General features: G+C 48.6%; 2 protein-coding genes across 3 annotated transcripts in view; one reads left to right on the forward strand and one right to left on the reverse strand.

The window, feature by feature from the left end:
* The window catches only part of prickle1b (prickle homolog 1b), a 9,153-nt gene extending 2,024 nt beyond the window's left edge, over window positions 1-7,129 (forward strand). The window contains exons 2-6 of the mRNA XM_079755699.1: window positions 136-273; window positions 2,909-3,112; window positions 3,548-3,734; window positions 3,881-4,882; window positions 4,971-7,129. Coding sequence (XP_079611825.1) covers window positions 136-273; window positions 2,909-3,112; window positions 3,548-3,734; window positions 3,881-4,882; window positions 4,971-6,031 — 2,592 coding nt within the window. The 3' untranslated portion in view covers window positions 6,032-7,129. The remainder of the gene's footprint in view (window positions 1-135; window positions 274-2,908; window positions 3,113-3,547; window positions 3,735-3,880; window positions 4,883-4,970) is intronic.
* A 215-nt stretch (window positions 7,130-7,344) lies between these two features.
* pphln1 (periphilin 1) overlaps window positions 7,345-22,500 on the reverse strand; it is a 24,290-nt gene continuing 9,134 nt past the window's right edge. For both annotated transcript variants that reach the window (XM_079755757.1, XM_079755756.1), the window contains exons 9-11: window positions 19,460-19,515; window positions 15,307-15,459; window positions 7,345-8,335 (exon numbers count right to left, since the gene is read on the reverse strand). In XM_079755757.1, the coding sequence (XP_079611883.1) occupies window positions 8,141-8,335; window positions 15,307-15,459; window positions 19,460-19,515 (404 nt within the window). In that variant the 3' untranslated portion in view covers window positions 7,345-8,140. The remainder of the gene's footprint in view (window positions 8,336-15,306; window positions 15,460-19,459; window positions 19,516-22,500) is intronic.

Below are 22,500 nucleotides of genomic sequence, written 5' to 3' on the forward strand. Positions count from 1 at the left end.
CCCCCTCTCTCCCTCCTTCACCATCTCTCCCTACCTCCCTCCCTCCCCATCTCCTCCTTCCCCGTCTCTCTCCCTCCCTCTCCCCGTCTCCTCCCTCTCCCCATCCCTTCCCCCCCCCACTCTTCTCCCTGCCAGGTGCGGTACTGCCAGTCCCTGAGCGAGGAGGAGAGGAGGGAGCTGCACATGTTCAGCGGCCAGAGGAAGAGAGAGGCGCTGGGCCGCGGGACGCCCAAGGTCCTGCCCCGCGCCCTGCAGCACAGCCGCTGCGAGAACGTAAGAGGCGCCGCCGGTGACATCGGGCTAGCCGGCGTGTGCGTCGGACACACGCCCGCGCAGTCACTTATGGACACGATCACACATTTACAAATGTACACGAGTCTGCAGGTTCACAATCCTACACACGGTTACTGGTAAACAAGCAAACTTGGGACACCCATAGTGACACGTGTGTACCCGCTCACATGGAACACACACACACAAACACGCACACTCAAACACACAAACACACTCAAAGACACACACACAGACACACACACTCTTAAAGACACACACACACACATTCTTCACAAGTGACTTAAATCCGATCTTACAGTGCCACATGCTGCGCCCCGAAGCTCTATTCTGATTGGCCAATGAGAGGAATTCCCAATGACAGCACTGTCAATAACTACAATTGCCAACATTACCATATCATATACCTCATATATATATATATAAATATATACATCTAGATATATGTCAAACATACCATTCCACAGCCGTCAAACCTCAACACAGGCACTTTTCAAACACAGCACCCCACAGACAGGCTAACCCTCCCCGACTCCTATTTCCCAAAATACATACATACAGTATCCCACCCCCACGTCCCCCTGGGCTCACCCTGAGACAAACACGGTGGTATTAGTGAACGGAGCGCTCCCGGGCTAAAGCCATGGCGACGGGAAACCACATCCTGCTTGAGGATGTGGGTGGTGGTGGCTCGCTGGCTCCCCCCCCCCCCCCCCCCAGCGAGATGGGGCTCGGTAGCCCAGGCATGCTATCCAGGAAGAACACACTCTGCCCTGATAATCTCCCCCCAGCCCCAACCCAGAACAGCAGATGTGGCTTGTCATCACTTAAGTCTCTGAGATGCAAGGTCACCCACATACACATGCACACAGACGCACGCACACACGCAAGCGAACACACCACACACACACACACATACACATGAACACACACACACACACACACACACACACAAATGACTGCAAAGTAGCAGATGTACACAGCTATTTTATCTCCCCTGCATTACTGTGTGTGTGTCTCTCTCTCTCTCTCTCTCTCTCTGTAATCTGTGTAAAAGAGAGAGAGAGACATATTACTTTACAACCATTCATGTGTACACATGCACCCGGAGCCCACACACACACACACACACACACACACACACACACACACACACTCCTCTATTCACGATGCATGTGTACAGCACATAGTAAACTCATGTTGATGTTTCTACGTAATAAGCCAGCAGACGCACACACAAACGCGCTCACACAAACACACATTCCTCTGCTTACTATGGGTGTGAATAGCACATAGTAAACATTTATGAAGTTTCTACACAGTAACAAGCACAAGGCCACACATAAGCACACACACACACACAAATTCCTCTTCTTACTACAAATATGTGACGCACATTCTAAACATATCGATGCAGCTACGTAGTCACACACACACACACACACACACACACACACACACACACACACACACACCAATATACACTGCCATACACACACTTGTACACACACCCATACACACGCACACACCCGGACACACACACACAAACACACACACACACACACACACACACACACACACACACACAAACACACACACACACACACACAAACACACATACACACACACACACACAAACACACACACACACACACACACACACACACACTTGTGCACACCCCCCACACACACCCAGGATTGAGTTTCCGGGTGCTGGGGCTCGTGGGGATACATTACACCCCCGTCCTCGAGGTCCCGGTACGGCCTGGTAATAATGGTTAACAGCTGGGCCCGGTATCCCATGGCCACCACCGCCCTCCCCCTCTCCACCGGGTTATATAAAGACCCGTGGTTGTATGTTCAGACACGCTCGGCCGATCTCTCTCCCCGGGGTCATACGATCGCCGGAGCACAGGCCCCGGTGCCCGGCCCAACAACAGGAGAAGCCCCGTCTATAAATAATTAAAGGCTTTTGATGTGCCGGGGCCGAGGCTACGCGAGTTCACGGGTGTTCGGGCGCTCACTGCGGTGTGTTTGAGGGGTTTCCATGGCTGTCGTGGTGCCCTGTGGAAGGTTGAAGCTGAGCGCTGAACCATAACCGCGGGCCCAAAAATGTAAACGATAATGGCGAGTTGTATTTAACGAGCCGCGACAGCTGTATAAAGGATATCGGGGATCTACTGTAAATATCTCAGATTCCGTTGACGGTATAGTGTATCTCATATGGCTCAAGCACCTGTCGTTGGGCCTGCCATTGTTGTCATCCCACTTGTCACTGAGACGTCGAGCTCCGCGGGTGGATCTTCTTCCTTCCCCTAATGCTTTGCTATTTATTGGACATTCCCTGTATGTCAGGGGAGTTAATATAATCACACGGGTCTGTTTTGAATAGAGATCCCCCATAAAAGTCCTAATGTTAACCATATTTACAGTTCTCAGTGTCTGTTTGATTCACAACCACATGCAACGTGCTGCCAAAGTACCTCTGGATTTTGAACAAACACTAAATTATTCACAAAGCCCTACTTGATAGTTCTGGCGTTTTAAAATAAGTCATTGTCCTTCCGTCCGTCTCCCCGTTTGCTCATGTCTTCTCCGTTTCGTTTGGCTCAAACAGTGCAGTGGAGGCATCAACGGAGGGGAGATGGCCATCTTCGCGTCCAGAGCTGGGCCGACCCCCTGCTGGCACCCGGGATGCTTCTCGTGCTCCACGTGTCAGGAGCTGCTGGTGGACCTCATCTATTTCCACCACAACGGAAAGATCCACTGTGGGAGGCACCATGCCGAGGTGCTAAAGCCACGCTGCTCCGCCTGCGATGAGGTAAGCCCACGTTTTGAATCCAGGGGTTACGCGAAAAAGTCCCGGTTGTACAAAAAGATCCTGACCACCCCTATATGAAGTTCTTGTATAAAGGTCAACTGACTGGTTATTCAGGACTTAAGATGGGGGGGTCTTAAGCCCTTAAGTCAGTTGAATGTCATGCCAGTGACAAGTCTGCCAGTGTTCAATGAATGTCGTTCTCATCCGGTTATCAGATATACCATAAGGTGTCAGTTTATCGTATCTCTGCTTAACTTTCTACGGGTAGCACCTGCTACGTAGATGCACAAAGAAAAACTGATTGGTGAAATGCTTCTATTAGTTGCTTGATTTTGAAAGGAATAATTACAGTAACACTAGTATTTACATTGAATCTCGTACAATATGCTATACTGACCAAATCGAGCTCAAAACCGAAATGCGTGTCATTCTCAGATCATCCTGTCTGATGAGTGCACGGAGGCAGAGGGACGCCACTGGCACATGAAGCACTTTGCCTGCTACGAGTGCGAGGCCATGCTGGGGGGCCAGCGGTACATCATGAAGGACGGCCGCCCGTACTGCTGCGGCTGCTTCGAGTCGCTCTATGCCGAGTACTGCGAGGCTTGTGGCGAGAACATTGGTAAGACATAAGTCTTTGGACATTATGGTTCCCTCCTTACTTGTTCTGGTGCAAATGATCAAGCAACTGCCTTTGTTGTAGTCGGTGAGGTGGGTCCCTTTGTTACACGTTTCTAATGAAAGTGTCCTCTCCCTTCATTAACCTAGGTGTGGACCACGCCCAGATGACCTACGAAGGGGTCCACTGGCACGCCACCGACCAGTGCTTCTGCTGTGCCCAGTGCAAGTCCTCCCTGCTGGGCTGTCCCTTCCTGCCCAAAGAGGGTCGCATCTACTGCTCCAAGGCGTGCAGTCAGGGCGAGGACGTCCATGCCTCGGATTCCGCCGATTCGGCCTTCCAGTCAGCACGCTCCCGCGAGTCCCGCCGCAGTGTCCGCATGGGGAAAAGCCGGCCTGCAGATCAGTGGAGACAGTCCCAGGTGTTGAGCCCCCCTCCCGCTGCCGTGAACCCCTCAGAGTGCAAGTGCACAAATGGAGACGTCGATGGGGGCATGGACACCAACGTCAATCAGGACATCGATATCGTAGGGCGTAAGCTGGCCCGGGCCGGACTGGAGGAGGAGAGGTACTGGAGAGAGAGGGAGGAGCAGGAGGCGGGCGGAGACGAGGACCCGGAGGAGTGGGCGCAGCACGAGGACTTCATGACTCAGCTTCTGCTCAAGTTCGGCGATTGCGGGATGTTCAATCAACCGTCGCCCGACGCCGCAGGCCCCGGCAGTGACCGAATCAGACCGAAGGAGGTCTCTGATCCCTGGCTGAAACCCGACCCTACTTCCATGGGGGTGAACCTATCCTCGCCAACTTCTCCAAGCCCATCTCAGAGTCAGATCTACAGTCAATCCCAAAGCAATAGCCTCAGCCCTGGATTTATAAGTAAGAAAAACCTCCCTGAGATGTACTGGACTCAGTCCCAGGACGGCTTGGGGGACTCTGCCTATGGGAGCCACCCTGGCCCAGCTAGTGCCAGGAAGATACAAGAGCTGGAGCTGGACAGAGAGGAGGACCAATGTGGACCAGGAAGGCAAACCTTCTGGAGGGACCCAAGGCAATGGTATGAAGACTCCTTGGAGTGTATCACTGACGAGTTGAGAAAGGCCGAGCAAGGTGTAGGAGACTCCATGGACTCATTGGCCCTTTCCAACATCACCGGTAAGATGCAGACTTTTAATGACAGACATGCATGTAAACAAACGTTTTGATGATATCTGATCATCTCTTTCTTTATTCCTTGTCACAGGTGCATCGGTAGACGGAGACAGCAAAGAACGAACCATCCTATACTCGCTCCACGGTTTAAAGCCGCCCCTAGAGTCCGTCGAGGGCTGTGAGAAGATGAGCAACATGGGAACTCTCAACTCATCCCGCCTTCACCACAGCGCTAACTCCTTGATGGTCCCAGAGCTGGACAACCACCACCACCAACACCAACACCAGCACCAACCACATCTCCTCCAACGCCAGCAGAGGTCGGCAGTGGAGGTGGACGAGGAGGTCGCCAACGAGATGGGAATGATGGGACTGAGAGGCTGTGCCTCGGGAGGCTCCTTCTCGTTATCTCCCACCTCCCAGGAGGTCTCGTCTCCGTCGCTGCTGCTCCAGGCCCCGGCTCTGAGGAGAAGCCGGTCCCAGGGCAGGCCCCCGCAGATGGTCAAGTTCTCAGAGGACACCGTGGACAACGGCTGTTACGACGGCATGGAGGTGAACGTCAGGCAGCACCCCATGAGCGAGCGGCCCCAGCGGAGGGTTCACCGCCGAGCCGAGGAGCCGGCCAGGGAACACGGACGCCCGGCCAGCCACCACGGTCGGAGCAGGCCGGCCCACCACAGCGGCAGGCAGCGCAGGAGCCGCAAAACCCGCTCGGACAACGCCCTGAACATGGTTCCCCTGGAGCAGATGCAAAGGCCCTACGAGACCCAACGGGCGGGTCCGGGTGAGCCTCAAGGTGGGGCGATATTCGGCCAGTCTTCCCAGTGCAGACTGCCCCCCCAGTTTCCTCAAAGCCAGGCCGATTACGCCGTCCCGAACTCGGCGCCCGTCAGCGACCCGCGGGTCGAACGCATCATGGATCTGTACAGAGACGAGGACGACTGGTGCTCCACCTGCTCCTCCTCTTCCTCAGACTCGGAGGAGGAAGGCTACTTTTTGGGCCAGCCAATCCCTCAGCCTCGTGCCTCTGGTCGCTACCAGTACTATACCGAGGACTACCCCACCAGGGTCACCGCCCTTTCCCCACAAAGCCTAGGCTCACGGACTGCTCGCCGCAAAAGCCACAAAGCCAAAAACTGTATCATCTCTTAACATCCTGAGACAAGCTTGCCAGACCTGTATTTATATAAAGGGGATGCACTCCATTAAGCAAGGAAACCAGAATATCTGATTTGATAGTTACTTGGATGTGGATCAGGTTTGTGAGTCTAGCCAGCAGTGGGGAAAGAGATTTTGTACAGAAAGTCATCGGGTAGCTCACTTACATCTCGAGTGTTTGGATTTCAGGTAATGATTTACCAAGGTGACTGCCACTTCATTTTTTTGCAGTTTCAAAAGGTCATTCCAGAAGTGTATAGTTGTTATTATAATCTATTTAATTGTGATTCATAAAGCTTTTTTCATGGATGCTTACATGAAGTAGTGTGCAGCGGACCGCATGGACAAATGCTGTGTAGTATCCTTTTTTTTTTTCCATGGACTCTATACCCATTTTCCTCTTATTGCCAAATGCCATACATATCAGCTCTGATACACCACACAAGTTAATCCTTAAAACATGGGACACAAACTTCTGAGTCAGAGAAGGACAAAATCTGATCAGTGCAATATGGAGTTTGAATAACAGTCTTTTGCGTATGCCTGACTTGTGGAACTTTATTTTCTAGCACTATAATGGACATATGGAGGGCTTCAGTTAAAAAAGGTTTGGAAGCATTTTCTTGTATCCCTATAGTTTTAATATTTGCCAATAAACAACTTTGCTTTGTTTTTAAATTTGGAGTCTGCGAGATTTGGAACAATCCCATTGTAAAAACAGAGGTTTGATTATTTACCAAGCAACTAGAAACTAACCAAATAATTATTTAAGAGTAAATTGATACTGTATATATTAAGTTAAGATTTTAATACCGGTATTTTTGTATCCTTGTTTTAAGTTTTTTTTTCACATCATTTAAAAAGGAATGCCATTTGTAAACACAACTTCATAGATGTTTTCAAAGCACAATTGGTTGCTACAACACAAGCCAATTTCGGCGGAGTAAAACGTCACTCATTATTCTACAATCTAGTCTCAATAATATTTCCAGCGATATATTGTAAAAAGTATACAATGCTCTTGTCCTGGTATTAGTGCTTCAATTCCTATTCAGTCAAGGTACTCGCTACGTCTGTACCGTCGTTTCAATGCTTTGCAATATAAAAGCTTTTAATAAACACTTTGGAAAGCTTCATATGGGATTTTACTATTTCATTACAATTGAAGAAATGTTTTGTTGTCAAATCATAGCTAACAAGTAAACAATAGTTGTTCACTATTTACCTACCAAAGTGCTCTTGAGCATATGGTGTGAGGTATGCTTATTTAATTGGCTTTCATGAACTACATCAACAACATAAAGATATGCATTTGTTAAAGGGTTTTATTTCATTTTCAAAAGTTAAATCACAATACATCTTTTTTTAATCACAATACACAAACGTTGTGCAGTATGACAAAAATATGTTTCAAAGGCAAAAACAAATTAAACAAAACAGAACCAACATCTTCGGACGAGCTGTACACAATTGGAGCATATTTGGAAGCAGAAACTGAGTCCACAATGTCAATTTCAAAGTCTACTGCGTAACAACATACATGCTACAAAACAGCTCAGTGTCACTTGTCTGCTTCCATGTACACCAATCCTACTTGGTTAACAAAAACAGTTAATACCATGGAAGATGTAAGCAAATTAAAACCGCATTGGCACTGTCTGCTCCAGAAAAACATTTGACCTCATTTAAAAACATAACACATCTATAAGAATAAATAAAAAAAGGACGTTACATATTTCCATTTCTGTTTTTTTCGGTTTAACCATGAAATGAAAAATAATGAAAAGAAAATTGTTGCCAAGTACGTTTAACCGGCTCCAAAAACAAAATGGATGTGTACCACGGCAACACTGTTCATCACCACCGACGTATGCACCATATTCCCAGCATATTGCTGGGTTTGACCCCGACATACAGGAGGTATTGTTCATGCGTCTGGCTCAAAACTGAAGAAATCCAGCACTCCATACCTTCAATCGTCTCAACATTCCTCCCCTCCCCCCCATAACACAGACGCGTTCCGTCCGAATATCTTCTCAAGATCTCCGGTCTCCGATTGGCCACCGTTTACGCTAGAGAGTTTGTGATTGGACGGGCAGCGGGTCAGGCTAGCGTGTCCGGCTGCCGTACCGCCTCGTCCAGCTCGCTGATAAAGTGCTTGAGGTCCTCCAGGCATCGCTCCCGGATCTCCCCCAGGTTCTCCCGGAGTGGGACCTGCAGCTGCTTTTCCAAGTTGGGGTCCTTGGCCACCAGCATCTTCACCACCATGCCGAAGGTCTCGCAGTCCTGCCGGTACACCTGGAGGGGACGGGGCAGGGGGAAGAGGAGATGAGGCTGAGGGCATCCCCTGTGGGTAGTGCTGCGGTCAGGGTCCAATGTCTAGACGTTGTACGTCCTGGCACTTAACGTACACACTTATTGTATGTCGTATTTAGTTATAGTACTAAGTTATGTAGCATCTTATCCTGGCTATCTTTGTTGTATACGGGGAATGGGTTAACCTAGCGATTGTTAGGTCTTGGCACTTGGTTCTATGAACATCCTTACTGCAAAGACAGCAATATGTTTGTCAATTTGGTTAAAGCATCTGCTAAATGCCCCAAATGTAAATGTAAACGTATATTTACGTAATTTAATCATTCAGCAGGATTTGTTATCCAAAGTGTCTTGTAAGCCTGTCTCGATGACAAAATAATTTGAAGTATTCAGTAAATTGGTCAAGTTTTGGTTTGGTTTGTTACAACCACTTAAGGGACAGAAACAAGGAAGGGAGAGGTGATGAAATGTTGGTTTGGGAGCTGCCATTTCACACAGAGCCACCAACGCCTCGTAATGAAACAGAAAGCCGTCAAGTAAAAATGACCAAGACCAAAAGACCATTATGTATCCAACTCACATGGTTCTTTTCTAATATAAGACAGATTTCTTTCCTTTGTCCAGAAGTACTACAGATGGGAGACCACAGGGTTTATTATGTATTTTTCAGGACTTCACAGTGCGGGGGCGAGAACAATTGCAAATACTATTGCGGTTTCCAATTTTAAAGTAAGTCAGTACAACTTGCAGCCAGTGATTAAAGAAGGACTCCCAGAATAGAAAAAGCAATATATTCTTCTTTGAAACACTACACTTTCATGTGATATTAACTCTGCTCAGGAACCACTGGTTTACTAAAGCAAACGACCAGCATCTGCTCAAGCAAAGCTAGCCAGTGGACCAGTTGAAATGTAGATTTTGTTAATGAACATCTAGTTAGGTACAAGTAACCGCTGCTTTCGAAGCTTGAATAACATAACGAATCCCAGACAAATAATATAACATAACGTCTCGAAAGCAGCAGTGAACGCCTAATGCATGGCGCTGTAGAAAAAAATCATAAAAACAAAAACTGTAAATTATTTCAGTCAAATTACCCAAGGGTAGAAAGCAAATAAAAGAAACAATGCTGTGTCTGCATTTCTGGCCCTTGATTGCACAGCACAATTGCTCCACTTTCCTCCAGAAAACACAAAACTCACTCATTCCAGCCTGCTCAGCAGCGACTAATGGACTCTTCCATGTCCTCCAATTTCTTGTGGTTGTTCTGTCTCTTCAGGACTCTGGACAACTGTCTCGCCCTTTTGTCTGCCGCTCGCTTCCCTGTGATTCCCCCATTTTGTCCTGGTTCTTATTCTTGCTTCGCCTCTGTTTTTCCCTTCTATTATTTCTCCATTCTTTCCACCCTGGCTTCTCGTTTCTCCAGTGATCAGAAGCGAAGCGTCTCCATGTTATTTCTGCAGATTACGTCGGGTATCGAGAGCAGAGAGGAGAGGCGACTGCTTCGCTACGGCGCGGAGGGCAAAGGGCTGTGGGGCGAACACAGAGGCCCGTACAGTAATGTGTGTGATCGGATGTAGGCATCATGAGAACCCTGCATGCATTACCACACATAACCGGGGATGTTTGTGGGGACTTTGGGGCGAGGGGTAAAGGCAGAGACCCCGTTCAGTAAGGGAAAGAAGTAAATCTGTGTGATAGCCTGGATGCATCATGAGAACCCGCAAGCAGTAGCACACATAACCGGGGATGTTTGTGGGGACTTTGGGGCGAGGGGTAAAGGAAGCGTCCCCGTTCAGTGAGGAAAAAGGATGTGTGTGTGATGGGCCGCAGGCATTATGAGGACCTGCATGCGACTGCACACATGACGTGGGTTTTTTCTGGGGATCTTTCCCCGGATATTAACGATGACTACTGTGCTTGGGGGACGGGGTGGGCGGACTCCCTCTTGGGCTTATTTACAGATGGTTCGTTAGCTACAGAACAGACCATCTGTATGGCGGGGAATGTACTTTAAAGCAGAACGATGGGGAGAATGTTTCCTGGAGCCCTGCGTCATTATAAAACTTGCCGCTTCCGTTTTTATTTTTGAATGGATCTACGAAAAAAAGGACTCAAAGGTTTTAGTATCTATATCTAAACCTTCTGGTTAAAGTGAGGAAAACGATTTTGTCTATCTCTGGGGGTCAATAACATCAGCTTAACACAAGTGCCTAGTGGTCATTTGCACACTGACCAGAGATTGCTTTATATTCTCTGTCCTGTGGTGCAATGAAACAACACTTAGTGGAGGAAAAAAAGAAACAACACGAACAAGACTACGATGGTGCAACAGTGACAGGAAATATCCAGAGGGGAAACCTGACTTGCAGTCTGGCCCTTTCTGTATCTCTGAAGTACAGGCACATTCCTTGGAAGCATGCAAGGGCAAAACTGATTTCACGAGTTGTTACAGAAACTTAATGCCTTGGTTTGAACCATATGTCAATTGGTCGAAAAGTTACATAGGTCAAATGGTCCATACATGAATGCATCAAATCAAGAATCATTCATGAATGTAGTGATCAATACATGAATTTACATGAATGTATTCATCAATACATGAATGTACCGATGTATCAATACATGAATGTATTGATGTATTAATACATGAATCAATCATGAATGTTTTGTACCCATTTGAATGATTTTCGCTTTATTCGAGTAGCCGCCCGTTATTGTCCTAAAACCAAAGAAGAAAACTATTTGGGGCTTTACCCTATTAGAGTAGCCCTTGGTTGATTGCTGAAAGCCTACTTTTATGAACCGTTCTCGAGGAAGTATCCAATCACACCTCTCTAAACAAAAAAGGCAGGCAGAAAGAGGTTCGTAGATAACAATGTGCTGAAGTAGTACTTCCTGTATTCAAACACATTTCCTGAAACCCCTCCCTTGTTATCCAATCAGGAAGGAAGCAAACCGGGCTCCTGGGTGGGGGGGCCTTCCTGATTGGTTCTAAGGAGACATTGGGTTGGTTGTAGAATAGATAATTTCAATCTGTTTGAGGGAAAAATGGATCCAAATATCAATTGTCCAATTCTTGGTCCCTTTTTGAAAGTACTTGATAGTGGATAAGTGGATATTAAGCCAAATATGCCAAATTGTTGAAATACTGCCTTAATACCCATGTGTTGAAAGAGAATGAAGCCACGTTTGAGTACAGTTTAGATTCACCAATGTATCCAATAAGCAGATTTAGCTGTGTCTGCATAAAATGTTCCAACGCCATTCGATTGCCAAAGAGAGACTGTGAGGGGAAAATCCGTTGGGTAATCAGTCAATTCTAAACTAATTTGTCAAATCTTCCCCCACGCTCTTCGCAGTGTTATTCCTAGACCTGCATGGGAATCTTCATGTTATGAGTGGAAGGTGAAAGAGTCTATGACAGCCTGGCGAGAGAAGAGCAAGAGAGAGAGGAGGGGGAACAGTTAACCCCGCCAGCGTTGGAACCTGCTAGAGACATCAGTGAGCTTAAATCAAGCTTGCTTCCCTTCTACTCCTTATAACCTTAAGCAATCGCGTTGGTCGTGTCCATGACAACAACAATATTTAGCCACGGCCCGACCGGCACAGAATCCCCCTTTGTACCATGGGCCATATCCCGGCCGACGATAAAGCATAGAGCTCGTATCCTTCGGTGCCTCTCGCTGTCCCGTGGACTGAGGTGGGGCGGCCGCCAAAATCAACGCTGTGACGGCGAGGGAGAAGGAGATGTGGTCGAGTTTCAGCAGACCCTGTTTCACTTAGCTACGTAAACACGCCCCCGTACCGACACAGGGACCTGTCGGGGTTTGGGTCGATGAAACGCTCCGTTCTGTTTGACAGGAGTGGCAACCCTGTTTTCTTTCCAGAATGGACGCTGGCGTTGCACCCGGCGTTACTGTGCGCGCGTGTGTATAGAATAGATGGCTGGACCAGATTGAGGGCCTGAAAGGTAAAATATGTGTCAGACCTAATCCAGGCGACTAAAGACTAGGGACAACCCAATAAGAACCAGTCATACGGCAGCTAGTTGGGGTGTGTCCGACAAAAGAAAAAAATGTCTTTCTTCGTGATGCTTGTTAGAAGAAGGAAAGGTAATGGAAAATAGTCTAAATAGGAATAATGGAAAAGGTAATGCTAAAATAGCATTTATAGAGCGCTTTTCTAACAAGTGGCCACTCAAAGCGCCTTACAATATGGCCTAACATTCACCCATTCATACACACATTCACACACCGACGGCGGAGTCAAACATGCAAGGCGACGGCCAGCTCGTCGGGAGCAGTAAGGGTGAGGCGTCTCGCTCAGGGACACCTCAACACTATCGAACTGGAAACCATCTGGTTACCAGCAAACCCACTCTACCTCCTGAGCCACATTCCGCCCGTCAGTAAGAGCTAGTATGGCCCAGGTGGTATTGATGGAGGAAGTGTGACTAAGTGACTTATACTATACATACTGAGGGAGGCTCAAAGTAGAGAAAGACGGCCAAACAATCAAGTCTTTCATGAGGGAAAGTCGTGTAGATCAGGTCAGTGTAGCCATGCTCAAGAGCAACAACCACCCTCACAAGGGAACATTTATCAAATCCTCCCTGCGCTACAATGCACTTTTCCAGGAACCTCACTTTCACAGACACTTGGTTCCACTACGGGAGCTGTAATCCTCCTGTAAGCAAGCCCTGTTCCACTAATCCTGCGTATCCTCGGCTAGAACCCCGGACCGCATCCAGAGCCCGGGGCGAAGCGCTCCCAAGTGTTCCCGCATGAGGAACCCTCTCCCTGGCTTCTACCCCCTGATCACGTCCAAAGAGAAAACAGCCGTGGTTGTAAACTCTACTGCAGTTGCCGGGACGCCTCCTTTCACATGCTGTGCACCATTTACAAGGATTGAACATAATGCCCTCGTAAATAACCCAAAAAAATAAAAAAAAAAGTCTGAAAACGTCCCGCGTAATGAAGTCCACACACACGAGGGGGGAGAGGGAGGGGGGACAGTAAAGGAGAAGGGAAGGGTTATACGGCCGGGGTAGGGTTAAGGAAGCAGCCGGCTGCGGTGTCAGCATGTCCTAATAGTTTAAACGGGCTCTGAGAAGCTGCTACACACTGGCCCAACCGTTTGCCATCTCAAACTTTTGGGGAGACTCTGACGAGTTCGGGAACAAACCTGTTCCGTGTTTTCAGCCGTGTTGGAAGCTTTTAGGACCGCGAGGAAGGCGTCTGGTCCGATTCAACCTGCAAAGTCTAAGAGCGTTGGCGTCTGAGGATCGGAGCCTCTGATTGGTTGTGTGCTGCTAGCACACAACCAGCGAGGTGTGAGGGAGGGAGCGGATTAGCGCCACCCGATGTCAAGGAGACTTATTGCATCTCGCGCAGAACCAACACGCTACGGTGCAGTTGGCGGTAGTCTTTGCGGTGTGTTTAAATGCAACTTTTCTGCCGAAAGAGTCAGACGAGAGGCAACGGAGTGGTCGGATGAAGGCAGTTGGCCGTTGGTTTGAGTCTGGGCTGTGTGTGGGGCCCCTTTGGGCTGTGTGGCGCAGCTCCGCGAGAGGGCCCTGTTGCGCACCAGCTCCGTGTGAGGGCCCCACTCGAGGGGCCCCAGTTGCGCACCTTCGCGTGGGAGCCCCGCGGGGAAGCGCTGGGTTCACTGGGTGCGTCAAGGCAGCGGGGATCGCGGAGCGGGAATGGCGTTCATTAGGAGCGGAGGTGGAAGACTGTGGGAATCCTTAACCAGGAATGTTTTACACTACAGTACACAGACGAGTGCTCATTAACAAGATAGAAAATGTTTGCCAAATGTCCTCCATTAATGTGTTTATGGGTTTCACCATATGTGCGCGGTTACATCTGCGTGCCGGCTGCCTCTGTTTATTGATAACCCGTGTATAGACATCCATCACCTCACATTCCAGCAGAGGCATTAGATATGAAGGACGTGCTGATCCGCATCCTGTCTTGAGTAATATGGAATCATGTGCCAGGTGTAATTTGTCTCTCTTGTGGGTATTTCCAAAAGGCAGAAGTGAAGCTGCGTGTGCGTGTGTGTGTCTGTGGGTGTGTGCGCTTTGTAAGAACCTATAGGGGCTTTTTTCTAGTAAAACAACAAGAGCCAGCAGGCACATGTTGGTAATCGCTGGGCTTTGAGCTCGTAAACTTTCTCATCCCGACCTGGCAGGTAACCAACAGTCATTTGTAGGTCTTGCTCTTTTAGGCATAAAAATAAACTATTTCTTCAGGGTGAAAAGGCATTTAATGCAGCTCCTCGCTGAGGCAATGACCCGACCGCTGTTCTCTGCCACGGGAGGGAATGTATTAATGAGTGGTTGTTGCGTGAGCTTCAGCCAGGCGCTGTAATTCGTGTGAGAGAGACACACAACGTAAGGGCCAGGGCATGCCAGGAATATGTGCTGAAGAAAGAGAAAATATATATAACGGTAGAATTGAGTTTTTGCGATCGCGAAAAAGGCTGCGCACTACTTTACTTTATGACACGGCCTGGTTATCGTCTGACACGTTTTACATGCCAACACCGCGCCGAAATACAACGCTTCGGTATTTCAGTCAGTTCTTAAAAGGTGATGTATTAGAACACCGGGTGTGAGTGTGATTAGCCTCGCAAGCCGACTTGAAAATCTGCCTCTGGTGACATCACAAATGGGCGTGTCCACCTAGATGTATGACGGATAGACGTCAGTCCACAGTCCACTGGGTAGGCCGGTAGACTGATCTAACCAGCACACATCTAGTCGGACGCGCCCACTTGTGATATCAGATAGGGGTCGATTTTCCACACGGCTTGTAATGGCTAATCACACTCACACCTGGTGGCATAATATGGGACCTTTTAAAAGAGTATAGGGGCCTTTAAAGACTCCGGCTCAAATTGGAAAACACAATTTTCGAAAGCCCAACGTAGGATGGCGGAGGCACCTTCTCGATGTCCAGCGCTTTGGCGGAGATGGCGTGGGCACGTCGCTCCTGGAAGTCCTCTGCGGCACGCCCCTTGTGGATCTCCTCCAGAGGGGCCACAGGGGGCACCACCACGGGCTCCTCTCGCTCGGCCTCCACCGGGTGCAGCTCCTCCTGGGGGGGAGGAGGAGGAGGAGAAGACAGAGAGATTCAGTATGAACACATAGACAGGATAGGAGAGAGAGAGAGAGAGAGAGAGAGAGACAGACAGACACACCCAATCGAGGAGCAAAAAGACCTGGGCTCTTAAGAGACTCGGCTGGAACAAAAAGGTTGAGCAAACACATTGAGTTGGATGTGCCAAGCTCTGATGGAGCCAGCTGGCCTTTCCAACCACTCCAACCCTTTTGCTTGCACACCAAGATAAAAAGACCCATAACAGAGTTCAAACTAAATCCCCTACATAAAAATGATTCGATTATGCGTATGAGTAAAGGAGTAGATTACTTTATGAACAAGATATTAACGTGCGCCGACTTTCAGCTAAAAATACATACGGCCTCTCAAGGAGCCTATAGGAACGGACTAACCAGGGGGGAAAGGAGTCTCTGGAACGGACAATCACGGGGAGATGACGAACAGAGAGAGCGGGGAGAGAATGAGGCCAACTTGGAAGGCTGCTTGATTTTCTCCTGCTCGTTTCTCGGCCAAACTACGCAGACTTCACAAGCGCAAAAGGGGGCTATGACGAGAGAAGAGGCCACGGTGAAGGCCGGGGAGGAAAAACGCTACAAGGAGAGAGAGAGAGAGGGCTACAGGAACTGAGCGGGCCAGCCTTGATTAAAGAGCCTTGCTCTACATGCACCGTGTGCAAGGGAGCGGAGAGAGCCAGGATGTATCTCTGCCCTCTATGCGGAGACGGAGACGGGGAGAGAGGAGGTCACTGTGGCCCGAGTGTGGTCCGAGAGTCGAGGTAAATAGATAGAGAGCTCCATGTAACAAAGGGTCGCCCCAATTATTTCTCCTGCTTTCCCCGTCCCCAGACCCCGAAGCTGTAATAGGAAGACATTGATTCTGGTCGGAGGGTCTTTGTGTGCATGGACGTGAGGCCATATATACACGGGTCATGTGTACGGATTTTCTGTGTGATCGACTATCAGTGTCTCAGTTTGTGTGTGAGTTTCGAGTCTTCCAGTCTTCGGGCATTGGTCATATTTTGTGTTTCGATGTTTATGAATGACATTTTTTATTAAAAGTATAAACTGAAAATAATACAGTTTATGAAAAGACGAAGTTGTGTGTATTTAAGACATGATTTGTATGCTACCATGAACTACTTTACGGATTTAACAAGTCTGCGGTTGAGAATCCATTCGGATGATGTCAAATGTTAGGGTTTAATTATTTGCTTTATTTACCCTTTTATTTCCATTAAAACTAGCACGGCTATCCAGATTTCTTTGGCATTTCTTAACCAATCCTGCTCTCTGAATTCACTCGTTTGTATTTTAACATTTCTTCTTCGTATAAACACATTTAATCCTAATCAGACGTGGCAGAGGAGCGACTTTAAAACGCCAATCGTAAAACGTTCCTACATGTCGGCCGAAATCAACAAGCCGGTCCAGAAAGCCCGGCAGCGATGGAACAAGAAGGAGGAAAACAAACAGCTAAGGCTCAAACCTCCATGACAGGACCACTTCTGGACCTCCAGCTAAATCAATTAGCAGTGCTTCCTACGCAGGGGGAGCTTGTGGTGAAAGTGTCTCGCTAACCCCAATGCCGGTTCTGGTGAGTGACACGCTGCATGTTGTGGGGAATTAAACCCTTTCTTGAGGCGAAGTTTGGGCAGGGGTAGTGAGTAGTGGTGGTGGTGGTGGTGGTGGGGGGGGGTTAACCACTAGCCACTAGACCACCCTGTTCTTGTTCTCACGAGCACAGCCTTAAACTGCTTCCCCCCCCCCCCAGTTACCTATCCACTCAATTGGGTCGAGCACTGGACTGGCTCCAGAGTGAAGCCATGTTTGTTGAGTTTCCCCCAGCAGGGAGGCCGGGGGAGGGGAAGGGAGGAGGAGGGGGGTGGCCGGGGTAGTGGCCGCCGGGGCCATTAGGGCAGCTTTTACTGGGGGCACGGCAGGGGCCTTTCATCTCACCCAGGGTTATGGGTCTGTGCCCCCGAGAGCAGAGAGCAACAATGTGGCACCGCGAGGCTACATCAAACACGGTAGTAGAAGAGTGAGAGCGTGCGCGCGCGCGTGTGTGTGTGTGTGTGTGTGTGTGTGTGTGTGTGTGTGTGTGTGTGTGTGTGTGTGTGTGTGTGTGTGTGTGTGTGTGTGTGTGTGTGTGTGTGTGTGTGTGTGTGTGTGTGTGTGTGTGTGTGTGTGCGTGCGTGTTCACGAGGAAAATACTTTCATCACAGCAGTTGTTGAGGGGATGCTTGGGGAAACTGTGTGTGTGTGTGTGTGTGTGTGTGTGTCCATTTTTGTGTGCGTTTGCATTCTTGGATGCAAAGCATGTGGTGGTTTGCTCAAGAAGACGGCTTGATGCCCTAATTAAGGAAGAAAAACAGTAAAAGTCAGTATATGTGCACTGGTATGCCTGTTTACTTAATGAATAAAACATATGTTTAAACTAGGAGTATCATTACCATGTCGGCAACTTCCACTTCGTTTTAGGATATGTGGAAGAAAATTAAATGTTATAATGTCATGAATAACCAAGTTTTGCTTGTGCCAAAGAAACAAAACTTGGTGAATCATTAATCGATCAATCAATTGATTAGAACTTGTTCAACCAGTTCTAACCAATTAGAGAAACGACTTCAAAGGCTTCTACTGTGCTAGGAGAGGCCGTTTCCCTTAGCTTTATGCTATGGCATGGTGTGAGATGCATCGGTAAAGGCATGAGGCATTTGCGTCCCTCCAATAAGCCGCAACTGACGGCTCTTCTGACAGACTCCCGTTGTCAAGGGCAACCTGCGTGCGTTCCCCCTTCCCCCCCCCACCTCCGGCCGAGACCGGTCCCCTCAACTCCTAGACTGGTCGTCTGCTGAGACATTCGTCACACATCCGAGACATCTCACACACGTGTCTTCAAGGCCGGGAAACCGGCGAAAAACAAGCACTGCGTGTCAAGCGCTCTGAAACACACCGACGGTGTGTTTCAGAGCGCTTGACACGCAGTGCTTGCTTTTCGCCGGCCTTGATTCCAGGCCGAGTGCGGTTAAGATCGTGTGATAGAGCTGTGACTCATGAGTTCATAAGTGGAACCACCTCCGCCCGACAACTTGCCTGGGTGGCCCCTTATCAGAGTGCCCCGTCCAACCCCCTCCTCCTGCTTCCAATTCTGACCCTCGCTCGCTGGGGGTGTCATTTTACCATCGGCGTCTGACGACCTGGAAATGGGCGACTGCAGCCCCGATCCAGAGCCGACGCGTTTTGAAGTGTAAAGACAAGAATGACGATTTTTTTTTTTTTTTTTTAGCCCCGCCCTAAAAGACCTGCAACGACTCAGGGCGACAGCAGCGAGCTCCCCGCCCCAGGTAAACAAGGGCCCCGGGCTCGGTGCCCCCGCTTTCAAGGTCCACGTGAGGGCCACTTTAAAAGCCATTAACATACTTCAGAATGGAACCAAACTTTTCAGGAGAGGTATGAGAAGGGAGAGGGCGAGAGAGAGAGAGGCGGGGATGATACTTAAGGGCTTCCAGATGCCCCCCCCGCCCCACACTTCCACCCCCTTGGACAGTTATATAGAGGTCTAGTTCATGCTATAAATTAAATAAACATTTCTTTTCGAACCCTGGTCTTTTTTGGGGTGGGGGTAAGGACCTTGTAGGGAGGAGTACTTTCCTAAAGTGGTGCACTGGAGGTCATTATGGGATTTATGTTTTGACCGCTGATCGGACAGTTCATGAAGAATCGACCAATGCGTGACTTGGGGTTTCTTGAGCGGGTAAAAATAAATCTGTGAACCTATTAAAAACTTAACAAAAATATATAGTCCTATATGTAAAGTAAATAAATACATGCAAAATAACAGAGCCCACATAACATGAAAAGTTAAATTCCAATGTACTGAGAAAGCATTTTTCATTGCTCGTATTTCTCATGTAAATGTGTAGAGTAATGTGTCTGCGTGTACAGGTGATTCCTCATGGATCTCTCCATGAACTCACCTTGATGGACGGTGTGCTCTGCGGAGAGACGTCTCTGGACAGGCATGGGACTTTGTCTGAGAACAAGGGAGAGAGGGGGGGGGGTACAGACACAGTGAGACCCAAGTCAAGGGGATTTAATCCAGATCACCTAAAATGACTTGATGAATTCAGACACACGTGGTCCAGAAGGGGCTAGGGGTGAAGCATCTCACTCGAGGATGCCTACAGCTAAAGGCAGGCTGAACACGGTTCCTACACTATCGTACCTCATGGGATTTATGGGGGGGGGGGAGAGGAGGATGACTGGAAGCAGAGGGTAGAATTACTGTCAGTAAATCTGTGGACTCGGAAGACAGTGTGTGGATGTGCGCGTTTGCGCTTGTGCCTGTTTATGTGCGTGCGAGTGTGTGTCTGTATGCATGTGTGTACATGCAACCATGTGCGCGTGCATGTGTGTGTGTGTGCGTGTATGCATGTGTGTGCATGTGCACGCACGTGTGCATGCATGTGTGTGTGTGTGTGCGTGTGCCGGTGTGTGTTCGCGCTGTGCGGTACTAAAGGGTGCCGATGCACTGCGTCAGCATCCGGACTTGTACCTGAGCAGGCACATCTGGAACGTTCTAGAAACAGATGGTTGGCAATCAGGCTTCAGCCTCCAACAGACAGTTTGCCATTCACCTGGGGCGGAGGCGGGGGATGGGGGTTGAGTAAGAAACGCTCAAACACACGGGCCAGCGCCCAGTCTATGATGACCGCCGCACATTTCCACTTTAACCACCATGACCTCATCCCGCTCCGTCTCTGCCTGTGCGCCCTCGTACCCAGTCTCTACGCCTTCCCTCACGGCGCGACCGACTTTTTGAAATGTTTTTCGAGAGACGGGCCGTGCCACCCAAGGTTCCCCTCCGTGGCCAATCGGCCGTGTCTGTGACCGAAGGAGGGAATTCTGGGTAGTTTGGTAGCGTGGAGAAAAAATAACAACGTCCCACTGTGGCGACTGCTTTGCTTCAGGAAAATCACACACACACACACACACACACACACACACACACACACACACACACACACACACACACACACTAACGCGCACACACACTCACGCGCGCGCGCGCACACACACACACGCACGCGCGCGGGGGTAGCAGAGATACAGATGTAGTGTGCCGACGACATTAGCAACGGCTCACTCTTACGCCGTCTAGGTTTCTCCAATACCATATCCATAATAAGCGGCATAAACCCTTGACATGTAGGTCCGATATCAACACACCAACCCAATACAGCATAGTTGTATTTCTTGAACAGAGTAAACAGCTACATATTCCTCTGTGGAACGCCTCAGTGTGTCACAGTGTGAAAATAAACTATGACCTCTTCAACTGCAAGGGGAATCCGCCGGCCGCGATGGCGGCTACATGTCAAAACTCGTCGGGCCCTTTCGAGCATGTGACCGGCCACATAAAAGTAGCAGTAACTTCAGAAGCCGAACCGGTTAGTGGCGTTGTGAAGTTTACCAGGCCAAAGCCACAAATTACCGTCTGGGAAAGGGCGGTAAGGTCTTTAACCTTGTCCACGGCCGGCCCCTGCTCCCGAACCGTGCCTAACCAAGAATCTTGTTTCGGAGAACAACTTCTGGTCTAGCCTCTGGTTTGGGTGACCGAAACCACAGCAGTCAAGGGTGTAAATCATAGCGGAGGCCGGAGCCTGCTTTGGTTCCCAGCACGTGCGTTTGTTTTCATTCGTGCTTGACCTGTTGGGGTTGGTTCTCTACGACATAAATCATGGCTACATGGATTTGTTAAGAGTGGATTTATCTTTAAAGGGGGAACACTCAAGCATTTAATTGTCTGACATTTTGACCATGTTGGCTAATCTCACTTCTAGTCACTAAGACTACATAATGACAGAATCACAATAACAATATCAGTACTTCATACATCCATATGTATCATTTAGTTAGTAGATATTTTTATCAAGAGATACAGGTGATCATGGAGCAGGTAGGGGTTAGGGCATTCAGCTTAAGGATGTCCACAAGTAGGTTGGTTATACTTGGGATCTAGCCCAGGTCCTTCAGTCCTTGACTCAAACTCCCTAGCCACTACATGATGCTGTGCTGCCTTCATTTAAATGAGGTGAGACGTTAAATAAGGGTTAAACATGTGACACTAGGCAGAAACTGAATGGAATAATAAGGAGACTTGGAGTGGGGTAGGGGCGCTTGAACTAGCTAGTTTAGACACAGGATAATGGAACCACTATGCTGAGTATTTTTAACAATCCAAAGCCCATTATGTAGACCGGGATGCTTATGCTGTGCCCACAAAACCGAAACATGTTTTCATTTATCTTAACTACAACATTTTTTTTTACAAACAGCCACTAATATGGACGTTAACGGATGAACAGCTTAAAAGTGTTTTCTTTTTCTGCTGAGTCATCCAGACAGAACTCCCTTGGAAAACTGGCAACAACCAAATATTAGTAAGAGGATCGGGGCATAAAACATAAACAAATCGATAAAAGCAGTGATGTCCCGTGAAAAGCCACAGTGGAGCCGTTGAGACAGATTACAACCAGGGAGGAAAATGAGTCGGCAGCCACAGCACGACACACCGCTCTGGTGTTCCCTCGGCTTGATGGAAAGCGATCCAGACAGTCAATTACAGAGCTTCAATGCATTTTTCCCAGCTCTGAGAAATTCCCTGATACGACTCCAGACCTAGACGATTTTCGTATTATGGCGTTGGTGTGTAAAATACCGTTTTCTGGGACTACGGAGCCAGTGATAGGAGTACAGCCCTCACCACCGAGAATGACTCGGTGGTGAGTGAATGGAGGAAATATTACTATTTAATGACTGATTGGCAGCGATATGCGGAATGCCTTTACAACTAAAGACACAACAGAATATGGAGCCGTATTCACAGTTGTTTCGGAAATGACCGAAATGTAGACAGTTGCTTACTTCGAGAGTATTATCTAGTGGTGGATGTAAATAGGTGGAATCTTATACCCAGTCTTTTTGAAAATCCTGGAAATAACATCCATGTATTAGT

The sequence above is a fragment of the Pollachius pollachius genome (assembly GCF_949987615.1).
Source record: "Pollachius pollachius genome assembly, chromosome: 18".
NCBI lineage: Eukaryota > Metazoa > Chordata > Actinopteri > Gadiformes > Gadidae > Pollachius > Pollachius pollachius.